Below are 17,411 nucleotides of genomic sequence, written 5' to 3'. Positions count from 1 at the left end.
ACAGCCTTCTGTGGCAATGAATTCCACAGATTCACCACCATTTGGCAGAAGAAATTCCTCCTCATCTCAGTTCTAAAGGTTGATCCTTCACTCTGAGGTTGTGCCCTAGGGTTCTCTCCTACTAGCAGAAACATCTCCTCCATGTCCACTCTATCTAGGCCTCTCAGTATCCTGTAAGTTTCAATCAAATCCCCCTTCATCCTTTTAAACTCCATCGGGTACAGACCAAGAGTCCTCAGCCGCTTACGCTAAGCCTTTCATTGCTGGGATCATTCTTGTGAACCTCCTCCTGACCCCCTCCAAAGCCAACACACCCTTCCTACGATATAGGGCTCAAAACTGCTCACAGTATCCCAAATGTGGGATGCCCCAGCCTCATACAACCTCAGCAGTACATCTCTGCTTTTGCTTTCTAGTCCTTTTGAAATGAATGCTGTCTTTATGTGCTTCGTCCAATGGGGCAGAGGTGGTAAAGTCAAAGGCTCAGTTTCTGACCTGACTTAATGGTAAGACAGATTTTTAATCATGAAGGGAACTAAGGCTCATGGGGAAAAGCCAGGAAACTGGGGTTGAGGATTACCTGATCAGCTATGATCTCATTGAATGGTGGAGCAGACTTGATGGACTGAATGGCCTACTTCTGCTTCCTCATTTTATGAATATGTTGTTGCAGTTGAAACAAGATTAATTTCGAAACCCAAACAAATGTTCAGCTGCCACAATATCCACCAAAATAAGACCTTGGCTGCCTTATGTCCACCTGGTTCTTATCAAACAGTAGTGTTTAAACAAGAAAGTTATGATTCTTTTTGTGCTGATCAAGTCAAGGTTGCCGGCTCTGGCTGCACATATTCCTGAAGTTACATCTCACAATTTCTCCCCTTGGCCCCACTCAGTGAGAAAACCTTTCTTTCCACTCTCCATCTTACCCACTTCCCATTTTATAATTAGTATGTAAATGTTTTGATTCTTTTTCTTAAAAGGCTGCTATGATTTTTTTTCCTGGGCTTGTTTTGCTTGCTTAGAGAAGATTTACAGGGCAGGACCCAGCAACAGGGAAGGAACAGCGATAGATTTCCAAATCAGGATTGTGAGTGACTTGGAGGGGAACTTGGAGGGGGTGGTGTTCCCATGTATCCGCTGCCCTTATCCTTCTAGGTGGAAGTGGTCGTGGGTTTGGAAGGTGCTGTCTGAGGATTTTTGGTAAGCTTCCATGCAGAAGGTAAATTTCTCACTCCTGTAGAGTTCAGAATCTTTAAATATCTTTAAAGCAGGGGTAGATAGATTTTTGATTGCCAAGGGGATGAAAGATTGTCCGGGGTATGCAAGAATGTAGAGTTGAGGTTAAGATCAGATCAGCATGATCTTATTGAATGGCATAGCTGTCTGGAAGGGCCAAGAGGCCTAATCTTGTTTGTTGCTCCTATAAACTCAATGTCTGGATGAGGAACATTAAAGCTGGTGAATTGAGCTCTGTGAATTAGGAGCAAGTGCTCCTAGGAGTACAGAAGAGGCCCTTCAGCCCCATTGAGTCTGTAATGCCAAAAATACACTGCTACTAGTCCTACTTATAGAGTCATAGAACCCCTACAGTGTGGAAGCCAGCCCTTCAGCCCATCATGTCCACACTGACCCTCCGAAGAGCATCCCACCCTCCCCCCCCAAACCCTATCTCTGTAACCCTGCATTTCCCATGTCTAATCCACCTAACCTGCACATTCCTGGTTACTATAGGTAATTTAGCATGGGCAGTCCACCTAGCCTGCACATCTTTGGACTGTGGGAGGGAACTGGAATACCTGAAGGAAATCCACACCGACACAGGGAGAATGGGCAAACTCCACACAGGCAGTCACCTGAGGGTGGAATCCAACCTGGGTCTCTGGTGCTAACCACTGCTGCCCCACTTCTCGTACTAGGCCCACAGTCTTGGACGTTGTGACACTTTTTAGTACTTTTTAAAGATTGTGAGGTTTCCTGCCTCAGTCCATTCCAGACCCACCCCCCACCCTCTGGGTGTGAAATGTTTGCCTCAGACCCTCGCTAAACCTCCTGCCCTTCACTTTAAAAGTAGGAGCCCATATTCTTGACCCTTTGACTAAGGGGAACAGCTGCTTTCTCTCCACCCTGTCCATATCCCTCAGAATCTTATACACCCCTAGTGTGTTAGGGTTAGCGTTAGGGTTACCTCTCTATGGTAATTGTGAGGCAGGAGACTATGTGTTCACACCCCACTCATTAATGCAGAATCCCAGTGCCTCTCAGAGGGAGCGCTGCCTTTCAGGTCAGTCCCTGTGCATTGATGCTAGACTCCTCACAACACTATTGGGAGAGTGGTAGAGTTAGCCCTGCTCTCCTGACTAACATTGTTGCTTAACCAACATCATTGGAACAGACAATCTAGTCATTCTCACGTTGCTGTTTGCAGAATGGGGCATGGTTTGAGCACTGGTTAACAGAAAGTGTGGGAATGGATGGGCTGTTCTCCGGTTGACAGGCTGTGACAAAGTGGACTAATGCAAGGATCAATGCTTGCGCTCAGCACTTATTGAGCCAATGACAATGATTTGGACGTGGGAACAAAATGTAATATTTCCAAATTTTTGGATGATAGAAAACAAGATCAGAATGCGCCTGCTGCAGCAAAGAATTCCACAGATTCACAACCGTCTGAGAGAAGAAATTCCCCTGCATGTGTTTTAAATGTGTGATCCCTTATTCTGAGAGTATGCCCTCTGGTCCAAGACTCTCCGAAAGAAGAAAGCAATCTTTTCCGCATCTACTGTAACAAGTCCCTGAAGAATCTTGTATTTTTCAATAAGGTTGCCTCTCATTCTTCTATTTCCAATGAGAACAGGTCCAATCTACTCAGCCTGTCCTCACAAGACAGTCCCTCCCTACCTGTGAACCATCTGTGGACTACCTCCAATGCCAATATCTCTTTCCTTAGATAAGTGCCCCAAAACTGTTCAGTGTTCCAACTGTGGTCTGACTAGTGCTATACTGGACTGTTCTTGTTTTCTAGCCAGTTGGCCGGGTATGTCAAGTGTCTTTTCCAAACGCAGTTGTCTGACAGTTAAGGCTTTTCCTGTCCCATGTTTCTGTCTCCCTCCTAGATTGAAGGCTTCCTACGAGTGCCTGCAGGGTGAGCCAAGTCTGGCAGCAATTACTGGATATGCATCTATTTCCGGGCTCCTCCGTGCACCCTGTGACATGTCCCAGTTTTATTCCAATGGAATCTTTGTGTCTGTCTGTGTCCTGCGGAGGAGGCTTGTAGTTGACTGCCCAACCTGTTGAGGCTCGCCCTTATAATTCTGTGGAACAAGATCGTCTGTGTGCCTATAATTTGTTGGGCTTTTCAGTGCCCTCTGGGCTGCTGTGTGTTACTCTGTGGAGTAATTTTGTCTGCACTGGCGTTGGGGGGGGGGGGGGGGGGGGGAGCGGTGATGAATGGGATGACGGATGGATCATTAGCAGTAAGTTTCAGAAAGGGAATTGCGTTTCTCATTCGAGAAAACAAATGAAACACTTGCGGGCCTGTGGGGAAATAAACACGAGGACTGGAACTCATTGGGTAGCTCTCTCAAAGAGCCAGCAGCAGTCCAGTGGGCCAAATGGGCTGTTGCTTTGGGTTCTGTTTTGAAGGGACTGGAGTCTCAGCTGAAATATTGTGTACAGTTCTGGGCATCACATGATAGGAAGGATGCGAGCACGTTGGAGAGAGTGCCGAAATGATTGACCAGAATGGTCCCTGGAATGAGAAACTTCAGTTACCGGGATAGATTGAGGAAGTTAAAGAATGGAAGAAATAGAACCAGGATTAGACCACTCAGCCCATCCACCCTGCTCCACCATACAATCCAATCAAGGCTAATCTTGGACTTCAATTCCACTTGCCCACCTACTCCCCATGACACTCAATTCCCTGAGCGATCAAAAAGCTCTCTATCCCAGCCTCAGATATATTGAGCAAAGGAGCATCTAAATCCTCTGGGTTAGAGAATTCCGAATCTTTGACTGAAGCAATTTCTCCTCATCTCAGTTCTAAATAATCAGCCCCTTTCCCTGAGGCTGTGAAACAATTTCACAACTTTTCATGCCCCTGTCTAACCTCTGCACAAAACAGACCTAATTCATTCAGCCTGTTATCATTGGACAGTGCCCTATCCCTGTCCCCCAATGAGTGAATCTCACTGTATCTCCCCTTGTGCAAGTTATAGGAACATAGAATGTCTACAGTGTGGGAGCAGACCATTCTGCCCATTGAGTCTACACTGACTCTCTGAAGAGCATCCCATCCAGACCCAGCCTGGCCCTGTAACCCTGCCTTTCCCATGGCTAATCCATCCAGCATATACATCCCTGGATACTATGGGCAATTTAACATGGCCAATCCACCTAATCTGCACATTTTGGGACTGCATGGAAACAGGAGCACCCAGAAGAAACCTACACAGACATGGGGAGAATGTCCACACAGACAGTCACCTGAAGGTGGAATCGAACCCTGGTCCCTGGTGCTGTGAGGCAGCAGTGGTAACCACTGAGCCACTGTGTCAGCCTGAGAGGTTGAGAGTGTTCAGTTATGTGTAGAGACTAATGAGGCTGGGACTTTTCTCCTTTAAGCAGAGAAGGCTAAGGGGAGTTTCAATATGGGCTTTCAAAATCATGAATGGTTTCGATAGAGTGAGAAGAGTTTTGCAGTGGTTCAAGGAGGCAGCTCACCACCAACCCCAACCCCACCCCCACTATCTCAAGGCAACGAGGGATGGGAAAGAAAACACTGGCCAGGCCCCCAAGATGACAACACCCATGGCTCACAAGTGAATTAAATTAACAAAGGACTAGTGGGAAGAGAAATTGTGTCAGTCAATGGTTTGGAATTCTCTATCCCACAGAGGGTGGTGCGTGTGTGGAATGAACTGCCAGAGGAAGCCGTGGAGGCTGGTACAATTACAGCATTTAAAAGACACCTGAATGGGTATGTGAATAGGAAGGCTTTAGAAGGATATGGGTCAAATGCTGACAAATGGGGCTAGATTAATTTAAGATAGCTGGTCAGCATGGACGAATTAGACCAAAGGACGCTGTACAGCTCTATGACTTTAAAAGCAATGAACAGGTGACAAAAGGACAGCAGAGAGGGCAGGTTCACATTATGGAGCAATAACAGAAGGGAAAAAGTGGGTCCAGAGGACATGTAAGTGGCAACACTGCAACCATCAACAGCTCACACCATCTGAAAAGATAGGAATGGTAATTTGGGTCTGAAAGCGCTGAACTCAGTGTTGAGATTGCAAGTGTTTAAATCAGACAGTGTTTCTCATATTCCTGTCGAGCTTTATTGGAACAGTGTGACAGACCAAGGCCAGAGCTTTCAGTGTGCTGCTTATTAATGTTCTCAAGCAGACAGGGATGACTTAGAAATGAAAGCAAAATACTACAGATGCTGAAAATCTGAAATAATACCCAAACAGTTCTGGCAGCATCTGTGGGCAGAGAAACAGAGTTTTGTAGATTTACCTAGAACGCAAAGCACTGCAAAGAAAAACCCCATTTGGTCTAACTAGCTTGTGTTAATATTTATATCTTTGTATCTTCCATATGTATAAGACTGTAAAGCATAGCAGCAGAAGTAGGACAGTCAGCCCACTGAGTCTGCTGTACCATGCAATGAGATCCTGCCTGAACTGATAACCCTCAACTCCACTTGCCCACTCACACACTCACACACACACACCCGGCCATCAATGATTTCCTTACTGATGAAAAATCTATCTCAGCCTTGATTGTACTTACTGATCCAACCTCAAACAGCCCTCTGTGGTAAACAATTCCACAGATTCACTACCCTCAGACAAGAAATTCCTTCCTCATTTCTGTGTGACCCCTTATTCTGAGATTATGCCCTCTGAGTCTCTAGGATCAGGGGGAAACAATCTTTCAGTATCTACCCTGTCAAGTCCTCTAAGAGTCAAAAAAACTGCAGATTCTGGAATCCAAGGTAGACAGACAGGAGACTGGAAGAACACAGCAGGCCAGGCAGCATCTGGAGGAAAGGAGCAGTCAATGTTTCAGGTATTACCCTTCTTCAGGACTGGATGTTGGGGTAGGGAGAGCTGCAGATAAAGAGGAGGAGAGGGGGGCTTTAAAGAGGTCACAGCAGTGTGGCAATGAGAAAGGGACTCACTGAGTTCATGTCTGAGGGAGGTAGAGAAAAGCCCCTAAGAATCTTGTACATTTCGGTAAGATTTTCTCTCATTCTTCTATAATCCAATAACGACAGGCCCAACCTACTCAACCTCTCCTCATAATACAGTCCCTCCATACCCAGGATTTATTTTCTTCTGGACTGCCTCCAGTTATATTCTTCCTTACGTAAGAGGAGCAGAACAGAGATAGGAACTGCAGATGCTGGAGAATCTGAGGTAACAAGGTGTAGAGCTGGATGAACACAGCAGGCCAAGCTGCATCAGAAGTGGGAAGAAGGGTCTAGACCTGAAACGTCGGCTTTCCTGCTCCTCTGACGCTGCTTGGCCTGCTGTGTTCATCCAGCTCTACACCTTGTTAGTTCAGTGCTCCAGCTGTGGTCTGACTACTGAGTTCTGAGGAAGGGTTACCAGACCTGAAACGTTAACTCTGTTTTCTCCTTCACAGATGCTGTCAGACCTGCTGAGTTTTTCCAGCAACTTTGTTTTTGTTGTGGTCTGATTACTGCCTTGCATAGTTTTAGCAAAACTTCCCCCATTTATATTCTTTTCCTTTGAAATAAAGGAGAACATTCCCTCTGCTTTCAGTATTACCTGCTGAACTTAGATATTAGCTTTTGTCTGATTGATGGACAAGGAATCCCATTTCCTTCTTTTAAATACTATTTGTCCTGCTAAAGGGCAGAACCTTATGTTTCCCACATTATATTTCACCTGCAAAACTTTTTTTGCCCACTCACTTAAACTGTCTACCTCCCTCCACATTTCTGATTATCAGCATGACCCTCTGACATATACACCAAATCTCTCCTGAGCTGCATCTACATTTTTCATTTACGACACTGACAGCGGTCACAAGCTCCACATTCTCACCATCCTCTGAGAAAAGATGTTGAATGGATGTATTGTGAATGGACCATTGGAATCAGGAGACCTACCTTGCAAATTAACCAATCTGTTTCCTTTCAGGCACGCCTCACAAGTCCCGCCACCCTGGTTGCCAAGCCGCTAGACAGACACCATGGGTGTATCGCAGCTGGTGACCTGCTGTCTTTCTGTCCCATGTTGCCTGCTCATCATCAGGTGCAATTCCATGGCCTTGCAGAGTTCAGAATGCCTTCTAGAAAATGAACTTCAGTGTAACAAGAAGGACCATCCAGTTGTGAACTTTAACGGTAAGAGAACAAGCATCAAAAGAAACTGCAGGTGATATCTTTTGGAAGATGTTGAGATGAGTGGTCGCTGTTGCTGGAAATATGGCACATTTCTTAACGACTTCAATAAAAGCAGGAAGTGCTGGGAGAAACTCAGAAACTACTTCTGAAGCAGAGTCACACTGGACTCAAAACGTTAATTCTGTTTCTCTCTCCACAGAAACTACCAGACCTGTTGAGTTTCGCTAGCATTCTGTTTTTATTTCTGATCCCCAGCATCCATGGTATTTTGCTTTTATTTCCACCTTTGTACTCAACTCACTCAAGATTAATGACTCTTGCTTATTCACCTGAAGTTCCACTGGGGCGACATGATGGCTCAGTGGTTAGCACTGCTGCATCACAGCGCTAGGGACCTGGGTTTGATTCCAGCCTCGGGTGACTGTCTGTGGGGAGCTTGCACATTCTCCTCTGTCTGCATGGGTTTTCTCCGAATGCTCCGGTTTTCTTTCACAGTCCAAAGATGTGCAAGCTAGGTGGATTGGCCATGCTAAATTGCCCATAGTGCCCAGGGATGCTCTTCAGAGGGGCGGTGTGGACTTGTTGGGCTGAATGGCCTGTTTCCACATTGTAGGGATTCTATGATTCTATATCTGCTCAAAGTTCAGGTGGCCAGCATCTTTAGACAATTCACCATCTCTCATCCTAGTGAGTACTTCAGAAACGCAACTAGATTAGCCATACATGATGTATCCTTTATAAATCCACACTGACCCTTTCTGTTCAACTTATACTTGTTCAGTCCCTCTGGCTACTGATGGATACTGGTGTTCCTCTCAAAACTGATGTTACAATTAAACGTCTCTAGATAACTGATTTCTCATATCTTGCAAACCTTTTTAAATAATCAAGTCACATTTGGAATTTTCTGTTCCAAGTGGACAATTTCTGAATCTAGAGAGTTTTGAAAATTTTTCGCAGTGTGCCTGTAATTTTCTTGGGTTTTTCTTAAAATATACTGATGTGGAAACAGCCATGCTTTGGCATTTTAACTGAAAAGTCCCATTATTTTCTCCATCACCGTTCTTACTTGTATCATGTTATTAGTCTTGCTGATACCAGATTTTTTTTAATCCCCTTCCTCCATTATGACCACTTATTGTAAAACCTTAATTCATCAAGTCTGCCATTTCCTTATTTTCCTCTGTTCCCCAGTGATCACTTCCTTGGAGTAAGAAGGTTGTGAGTTCAAGTCTGACTACAGATATACAAATAGACAATCGAGGCTCACGTTCTAATGCTAAACTGTCAGAGATGTTGTCTTTCTAGATGAGGCCCTTTCCAACAGCACTATTTTGAAGTAGAACAGGCGAATTGACCCTGTTGATTCAGCCAATATTTATCTTTCAACAAATAATTCTTCACTGAATAATCTGGTCATTATAATATTGCTGTTGGTGGGAGCTTGCTGTAGGCAAATTGGCACCTTGGTTTCCAGTATTTACAATGGTGACTGTATTTCAGAATTGGCTGTAGTGTAATAATGGACATCCTGAAATTGGGAAAGGCACTATGTTAGTGCAGACTTTTCAATATTTTTTCATCTGATCCTGCAAACTTGCTCAGATACCATACCTCTGCTAAATTGCTCATCTTTAACACACTGGGGAGCGCAAGTTCATAGTTCTTTGAAAGTGGAGTTGCAGGTAGACAGGGTAGTGAAGAAGGTGTTTGGTACGCTTGCCTTTATTGGTCAGTACATTGTGTATAGGAGTTGGGAGGTCATGTTGCAGCTGTATAGGACATTGTATAGGACATTGGTTAGGCCACTTTTGGAATAAGTGCAATTCTGGTCTCCCTGCTATAGGAAGGATGTTGTGAAATTTGAAAGGGTTCAGGAAAGATTTACAAGAATGTTGCCATGGTTGGAGGGTTTGAGCAGCAGGGAGAGGCTGAATAGGCTGGGGTTATTTTCCCTGAAGCATCGGAGGCTGAGGGGTGAACTTACAGAAGTTTATGAAATCATGAGGAGGGCAGAAAGGGTAGGGGAGCCCAAAACTAGAGGGCATAGGTTTAAGGTGAGAGGGGAAAAATTTAAAAGGGACCTAAGGGGCAACTTTTTCACACAGAGGGTGTTGTGTGTATGGAGTGAGCTGCCAGAGGAAGTTGTGGAGGCTGGTACAGTTACAACATTTAAAAATAGGAAAGGTTTAGAGAGATATGGGCTAAATGCAGGCAAATGGGACTAGGTTAATTTGGGATACCTAGTCAGCATGGACGAGTTGGACCGAAGGGTCTGTTTCTGTGCTGTACTGCTCTAAGACTCTATGATTATGGTGTGAAGCAGTGGGGTTTGAGGAGTGGGAGTTGGCGATAAAAAGAAAATAAGCCAGAGATCACAAACCCAATCTTTATGAGAAAGGTTGAAATGTTTTAAATCCTTCGCAGGCTGTAAAGTAGTAACACTTGCTGTCTAACTGGGAATGTGAGCTTTGACTGTCGTAAATAGTTCAGAACTTGATTTGAGGATTAGTTCCATTTGGAAGAATGTTCTATAGCTTTGCAGCAGCGTGATGAGTGAGATTGATTTCAGATTATTGACAATGAGTCAAAATATGTTGTCTTCAGTGCTTGATAAAAGCATCCCGTTGCCTTGGTAACTTCTCCTGAAAGACACAGCTAAGTTTTTAAAAAGGTGGGATGTTGCTTTCTACAGCATGAGGATGATTTGACTTTCTCACCAAATTCTCTTTTTGTGTTTCCTGATGGTGTTTACTGAAAATTCGCACTGACAAAAATATTCTCTCGTCTTCACATCTGGCACTAGCTGTCAACATGAGGGATAATGTGTTGTTTGTGCGTGTGTGTGTGTGTGTGTGTGTGTGCATATGCATGTTTCTGTACATAGTTTTATATGTGCGTGAGTATGTGTGTTTCTCTGCATGTTTCTATTTGTGTGCATGTATGTGTGTGTTTCCATGTTTCTGTGTGTGTGTGCACATGTGTGCATTTCTGTGTGTGTCTGTATTTGTGTGTGTGTGCGCGGTTTGTCTTTGTGTGCATGTGTTGTGTGCATGTGAATGTTTTTGTGTGTTTGTACATGTGTTTGTCCTTTGTGTGCGGCTGTGTGCATGCATGTAAGTTTTGTGTGTGTTTGTCTTTGTACGTGTGTGTGTGTGTGTCCTGTGCGTGCCTTTGTCTTTTTGCGTTTGCACATATGTCAGTTTGTGTGTCCGAGAGGGCTGTGTACATATATCTTTGTCCTTGTGCATTTGTACGTGTGTATGTATACACACAGTACGTGTGTGTGTGTCTGTGTTTTATTTTCTCAACTCATCCCTTTATAATCTATAACTGGTATAAACAGAGGAATTAGTTTCTCTCTATACAACTTGTCAACCTTTCTAAATCATCTTAAAACTGCCCAAGAAGATCACACCATTATGTTCTATACACAAGGGACTACATGCCTGGTTGGGGGGTGGGGGGCAGCCCATTTAACCCCAGTATCATTCTGGTGAAACTGTGTTTGATCCACTCTGAGACCCTGAGGTGTGTCAACCTCAGCTGAATGTGGTTACTTCCAATATACGGCATAACACGAAAGTGCCCAGCAATAAGCCCAGTGCGGGGTAGGTATTATTTGACGGGCCAAGTGAGTTGCATGTCCCAACCATTCATGCTCTGGATGTTACAAAGGGAAAGAGTAACATAATGCTGTAAAAGTGCTGGCGATTGGGCAGCTGATGGGCCGAGACTTTAAGAAGGCATTGTTTCTTTGTGATTGCCCAAAGGTGCTGACTGAGAGTTGGCAGCCTGCTTTCAACCGTTGTCACGGTAACCCAAGAATCCATCAGAATTACAAACCCCTCACCCCCCATGATAAAAGCAGAAAGTTAAGTCTTGGCATTCAGTTTCAATTCATTTTAATTTAAAACCGTGGCATTGACAGATAACAGACTGCGCTTCCCACAGCCGGAGGGTCTCATAAAACTAATGACAGCAAAGGTTACACTTTGATGGGAAGGATGTTGGTCTGCTTATAAATTAACTGTGCCATTTGAACTTTACAGTTCTTTTTCCTCTCAAGAAATACTGAGGTAGGGACAGGACCCCTGCGATCTCTTGTTCAGTGTTTCAATTAATACATTTACTGTACCGTGTGTAACAATTTATTCCTGAGATGGGCAGGATGGTGGCAAAGGCACATTTATTATCCTTTCCCTAATTGCCAGGAGAATGTGATTGACTATTCTAGTGTTCTCTTGGCCCATGTCCAACCTTCCATTCTCTGTTTCCTTCAGCTCATCTACAACTCTGCAGCACAGATTCTAACTCACACCCTTTCATCTGTGTTCACTGACCTACATTGACTCTCGGTTTTGCAATGTACTAATTTTCAAATCCGCATCTCGCCATGGCATCTCCCTATCCTGATTGCTGTCAGCCCTCTCACATTCTAAAAACGTCTGTGCCTCTCCAGTCCTGACCTCTTGCACACACTGGATTTTCCTCGCTCCACCAAGCTTTGCAGTTAACTGTCAATTAGCCTTAACTGGGGCATTACCCATGGCAATGCCTTGACCAATCACCCATCCATTTGCTAACCAATCAGCATCTGCCTTTCAAATGGTACGAGTATTATGTTTCTCTTACATTAGTAATTCTTATGAATTGTCCTGTACAGTTGTCATTGTACATAGATCACTAAGCATCTGGGTAAGGCTCACACAGTGTGTGGACCCTTTGGTCATTCAGTCTATTGACATCTCTTCTTCTCAAGTCTTCAGTGGCTGACTAGGCCGCTGTAGTGGCAGCCCTATATGGTATAGGTGGTGACCCCTTCGAGTCCAATTTCTGTCTCTATTCCAATTGTTTCTTAGAGCAAGATTCAACAATTACAAGACCCTTAGAACTGATGCTGTCAGAATTAAGGGGTACAAATTTAAGATTGAGATGAAGAGAAATTTCTTCTCTCAGAGGGTTGAGAGTCTTTAGAACTCCTTGTCCCAGAGAGATGTGAGGGCAGTGCTTGTGTATATTTAAGGCTGAGAGAGATTAATTCCCTGACTGATCAAGAATTTAATGTTACAGGGAAAGAGCAGGAAAGTGGACGTGAGGAATGTTAGATCAGCCATGATCCTATTGAATGGCCTACCCCTGTTTCTCTTTCTTATAGTCTTATAGAGTTATAGAGTCATACAGCATGGAAACAGACCCTTCAGATCAATCAGACCATGCTGACCATAATCCCAAACTAAACTAGTCCCACCTGCCTGCTCTTGGCCCATATCCGTCCAAATATTTCTAATTCATGCAAATGTATTTTAAACATCATAACTGTACCCACATCTACCACTTTCTCTGGCAGTTCATTTCACAAATGAACCACTTTCTGTAAAAAAGTTGCTCCTCATGTCTTTTTAAAATCTTTCTCCTCTCACCTTTAAAAATGCCCTCTAGTTTTGAACTCCCTCACTTTAGGGAAAAGACACCTGCTTTCACCTTATTTATGCCCCTCATGATTTTATAAACCTCTGTAAGGTCACCCCTTAACTCCTACGCTCCAGTGAAAAAAGTCCCAGCCTCTCCCTATAACTCACACTTTCCATTCCTGGAAACATCCTGGTAAATCTTTTCTGAAGCCTCTCCAGCTTAATTATATCCTTCCTATAACAGGGTGAACAGAATTGTACACTGTACTCCGGAAGAGGCCTCACCAACATCCTGTACAACCTGAAATAATGTCCCAACTGCTATACTCAAAGGTCTGAGCAATGAAGGCAAGCCTGCTAAATGCCTTCTTAGCCACCGTCTACCTGTAATGCAAACTTCAAAGAATTATGTACCTGAACCGATAGATCTCTCTGCTCTACAGCACTACTCAAGGTCCTACTTTTAATTGTATAACTCCTGTCCTTGTTTATTTTACCAAAATGCAATACCTTTGCAGCCCATTGACCAATCAACCAAGATCTCTTTGTAATCTTAGATAACCTTCTTCTCTGTTCACCATGCGACTAATTTTCGTGTCATGTATAAACTTACTAATCATGCCTCCTATATTCTCATCTAAATCCTTCTTATAAATGACAAACAAAAGTGGAACCCGTACCAATCCCTGTGGAACACCGTGGTAACAGGCCTCCAGTCTGAAAAACAACGTTCCACCATCACTCATTGTCTCCTGCCATTAAACCAATTTGTGTCCAATTTGCAAGCTCACCCTAAATCTCATTATATATTAAATTTTTATGAAAGTCTTATGAAATTTTTCTAACAGGCATAATGGGTATTGCAGACTTGAGCTGTTCACAGATCCTTTTGATGGTGTTTCTCATCTAACATCAATCAGGTTATACTGTCCATCAATCAAACTCCATGCCCCGACTGCACACCATATTTGACACCCCATAAGCAAGGTTATTCATTGTGCTGGCTTGAATTCAGGGGGGTTTTCTTTAATCTTTCACTAGATGCAAGGATTGCTGGTAAGTTCAACATTTATTGCCTGATGTTAATTGCTCTCGAACTGAGTACCTTCTGAGTTTTTTCAGAAAGCTGTGAAGTTTCAGTTAAGAGTCAACCACATTTGCTGTGGGTTTGGAGTCATATATAGGCCAGAATGGGTAAGGATGGCTGTTCCTTCACTGTCGCTTGGTCAAAATCATGGAATTTCCTCCGTGACAGCTTTGTGGGTCAACCCACAGCAGGAGGACTGCAGCAGTTCAAGAAGGCAGCTCACCACCACCTTCTCAAGGGCAACTAGGGATGGGCAAGAAATGCTGGCCAGTCAGCGACACCCACATCTCACAAATGATTAGAAAAAAAAATTTTCTTCCCAAAGGGATATTAGTGAACCAGGTTCCCTTTGAACAATAATGATTGTTTCATAGTCACTATTTGTAGAAACTAGTTTATAAATGCAGATTTATTAATTGAATTTTAAATTCCACCATTTACTCTGGTGGGATTCAGACCTTAGAGCAGTAGGCTGGGTCTCTGGATTATTTATCTAATGAAATTACTGCAGCACCATCTCCCTCCATTATCAAATAAAGTTAGAGAGTAGACTACTGTTAAAAAAGATGATTTTGTTTATCGTATATGGGTCGCACTGGCCAGATGAGCATTTCTTTTCCATTCCTAATTGGCCTTTAAATTGGTGGCTTGCGAGGCCGTCTGGAGTCACATTTAGGCAGATTTCCTTCCTCAAATTTTTGATTTGATTTACGTATTATCGCCACATTTACCTAGATACAGGGAAAAGTTTTGTTTTGTGTGCAGTACAGGCAGATCATACCATACAAAGTGCATAAGGGTAATAGAATATAGCAAAGAATGCAATGACACGACTGCAGAGAAGATGCACAAAGAGTGAGATCAACATTTAAGTTTAAAATTTGAGAGGCCCATTCAGAAGTCTAATAACAGTGGGGAAGAAGCTGTTCTTGAATGTAACAACTTAAGCAAGCATTTAAATTTTGGTTCCTTTAGCGCACCGTAAATATTTTTTTGGAATGACTTTTACAGCTTACGAGCTAACTAAAAGGAGAACTAAGCTTTCTGGAATATTGCGAACAATTTTGGTCTCCTTATTTAAGGAAAGATTACATTTCATTGGAAGCGGTTCAGTGAAAATTCACCAGGATAATCCCTAGTATGGAGGGATTGTCTTATGACCAAAGGCTAAACAGGTTGGGACTCTACTCCCTGGAGTTTAGAATAATGAGAGGTGATCTCATTGAAACATATGGTATTCTTAAGGGGCTTGATAGGGTAAATTCTGAGAGGATGTTTCCCCTCATGGGACAGTCAAGGACCAGAGGGCACAGTCTCAGAATAAAGGGATGGCAATTTAAGACTAAAATGAGGAGGAATTTCTTCTCTCAGAGGGTTGAGTGTCTTTGGAACTCTTTGCCTCAGAGAACGTGCGGGTACAGAATCCTTTGTATATTTAAGGCTGAAATAGATAGATTCTTGATCAGTCAAGGAATCAAGGGTTACATGGATGTGAGGAATGTCAGATCAGCGATGATCCTATTGAATGGCGGAACAGGTTTAAAGAGCTGAATGGCCTCTTCTGTTCTTATTTCTTAACGGTCTTATGGCCAGTGACCACGCCACTGCCTACCCCAACTTCATTTTAGCAAATCTAGCAAGAACAGAGAAAAACAGTACTTCTGGCAAAATAATAATTGCGAAGGAGTACTTGGGCAGAACAAGTCTACAGTTAATATTATTACAATTGATGACATAATTGATTCATAGCTGAATGTCTGCAAGGTAACTTTTTAAAAAGTTCGATGCAGGATGTCTTAAAAGCAGAAAGAAAACTGAAATAAAATGCAAAAAAAAAAATGCAGATCAGCAACTGTCAGCTCTTGGCCCACACAGATATGTTAAACTGAAACCATGTTGTTTGGTGGGCATGTTTCAAATACAAAAGAGCAGCCAATATTTATCCCTCAACTAACACTTAACCACATGTACTGGTTATCATCTCATTGCTGTTGTGGGAGCTTGCTGTGCACGCTCTGGCTACTGTCTCCCCTACATTGCAATGTTAAATGCACTTCATAATTCTGATGCTTCCTTTTCTTTATGTATGAGATATCAGGCATGGCTTCCCTGGAGTAGATAGTTCCAAGTGTTTGCTTTAATTAGCTACCTCCTGTGCTCATTCATTAACCTTGTTAGAAACTCTCATTTGCCTTTATTATCCTAATTAAGCAAGCATTTAAATTTTGGTTCCTTTAGCGCACTGTAAATTTTTTTTCGAATGCCTTTTACAGCTTACTAGCTAACTAAAAAGAGAACTAATCTTTCATTTGGTTATCGCATCCTTCAGTTCTGCTCAGCCATTTGATAAAATTAGGACTGATCCTATCCTGGCTCATGAGGAACACGGTTCCTTATAAGCCTTGATTCTCCATTGTTCAAATATCGGTGTATCTCAGCTTTGAATATGTTATTATTAAACTTTCATAAAGTACTGGTTAGCTTTCAGCAGGAAAATTCTGGACACCACACTTTGGGAAGGATGTCAAGGCCTTAGAGAGTCTAAGAATAGTGTGGATAAATGACATAACCAGCTGACCACAGCTGGCACCATTTTATAATGTCATCCACTGGTACCATCGGAGATGCTTTTGAGTAGATATATTGCCATTAATTATTCTTCTTGGAATTAAACTAGGTTACCAATACCCAGGGTGGGAGAAAGATACCAACAGGAAGTGTTGGGTAGAAGATGGCTCACTCTAGTTACACAGAACAGGTTTATTACAAATTACTTAATAGCTAGTGCTGAGGTGGAGATGGTCGAGAGTGTCAAGTTACTGGGAGCGACAATCACCAACAATCTGCCCTGGTCCACCCACGTTGTTGCAATGGTCAGGAAAGCATGACAACATCCCTACTTCCTCAGGATGCTAACATCCTTCCTACTCTGTCTAGTTTGTATGAATGTTATAGGTTTCAATGAGATTCCCCTCTCTTATTCTAAACTCCAGTGAATATCGTCTTGATGGATCCATTCTCTCTTCATACATCAGTCCTGCCATCACAGGATTCAGTTTTGGTAGACTTTTGTTGCACTCCCTTCATAGCCAGGATATCCTTCTTCAGATGAGACCAAAACTACACATAATATTCCAGGTGTGGTCTTACCAAGGCCCCATACAATTGCAGTAAGACATCCCTGCTCCAGTACTCGAATCTTCTTGCTATGACCTGACATCAGGTCAATACAAGCATGAAGGGAAAGTAAGGTTAAGCGAAGAACTATTTACATTGGGTTGAGGTACCCTCTGTCTGTATGCTCCTTCTTTCCATCAATCCTTTATTCCCCAAAGAGACCCTTTAACAACCTCTCCAGCTACCTCCCCTCACCATCGCCACCTTCTGTTGGTGGTCCCGACACAACTGCTCGATCTCCCCTGCCCAACACTCTCCCTCACCATCGCCACCTTCTGTTGGAGGTCCCAACACAACTGCTCGATCTCCCCTGCCCAACACTCTCCCTCACCATCGCTACCTTCTGTTG

The 17,411-nt window shown here is 43.3% G+C and overlaps 1 protein-coding gene across 1 annotated transcript in view; it reads left to right on the top strand.

Annotated features, from left to right (window-relative positions):
- Positions 1-17,411, top strand: part of LOC109938442 (semaphorin-5B-like) — a 197,476-nt gene that overhangs the window by 10,316 nt on the left and 169,749 nt on the right. Inside the window, exon 2 of the mRNA XM_048599262.1 lies at positions 7,179-7,384. Coding sequence (XP_048455219.1) covers positions 7,231-7,384 — 154 coding nt within the window. The 5' untranslated portion in view covers positions 7,179-7,230. The remainder of the gene's footprint in view (positions 1-7,178; positions 7,385-17,411) is intronic.

Source organism: Rhincodon typus, chromosome 7 (genome assembly GCF_021869965.1).
Source record: "Rhincodon typus isolate 14 chromosome 7, sRhiTyp1.1, whole genome shotgun sequence".
Classification (NCBI taxonomy): Eukaryota; Metazoa; Chordata; class Chondrichthyes; order Orectolobiformes; family Rhincodontidae; genus Rhincodon; species Rhincodon typus.
Note: the sequence above shows the minus strand (reverse complement) of the source record. Positions and strands in the feature narration are given on the sequence as shown.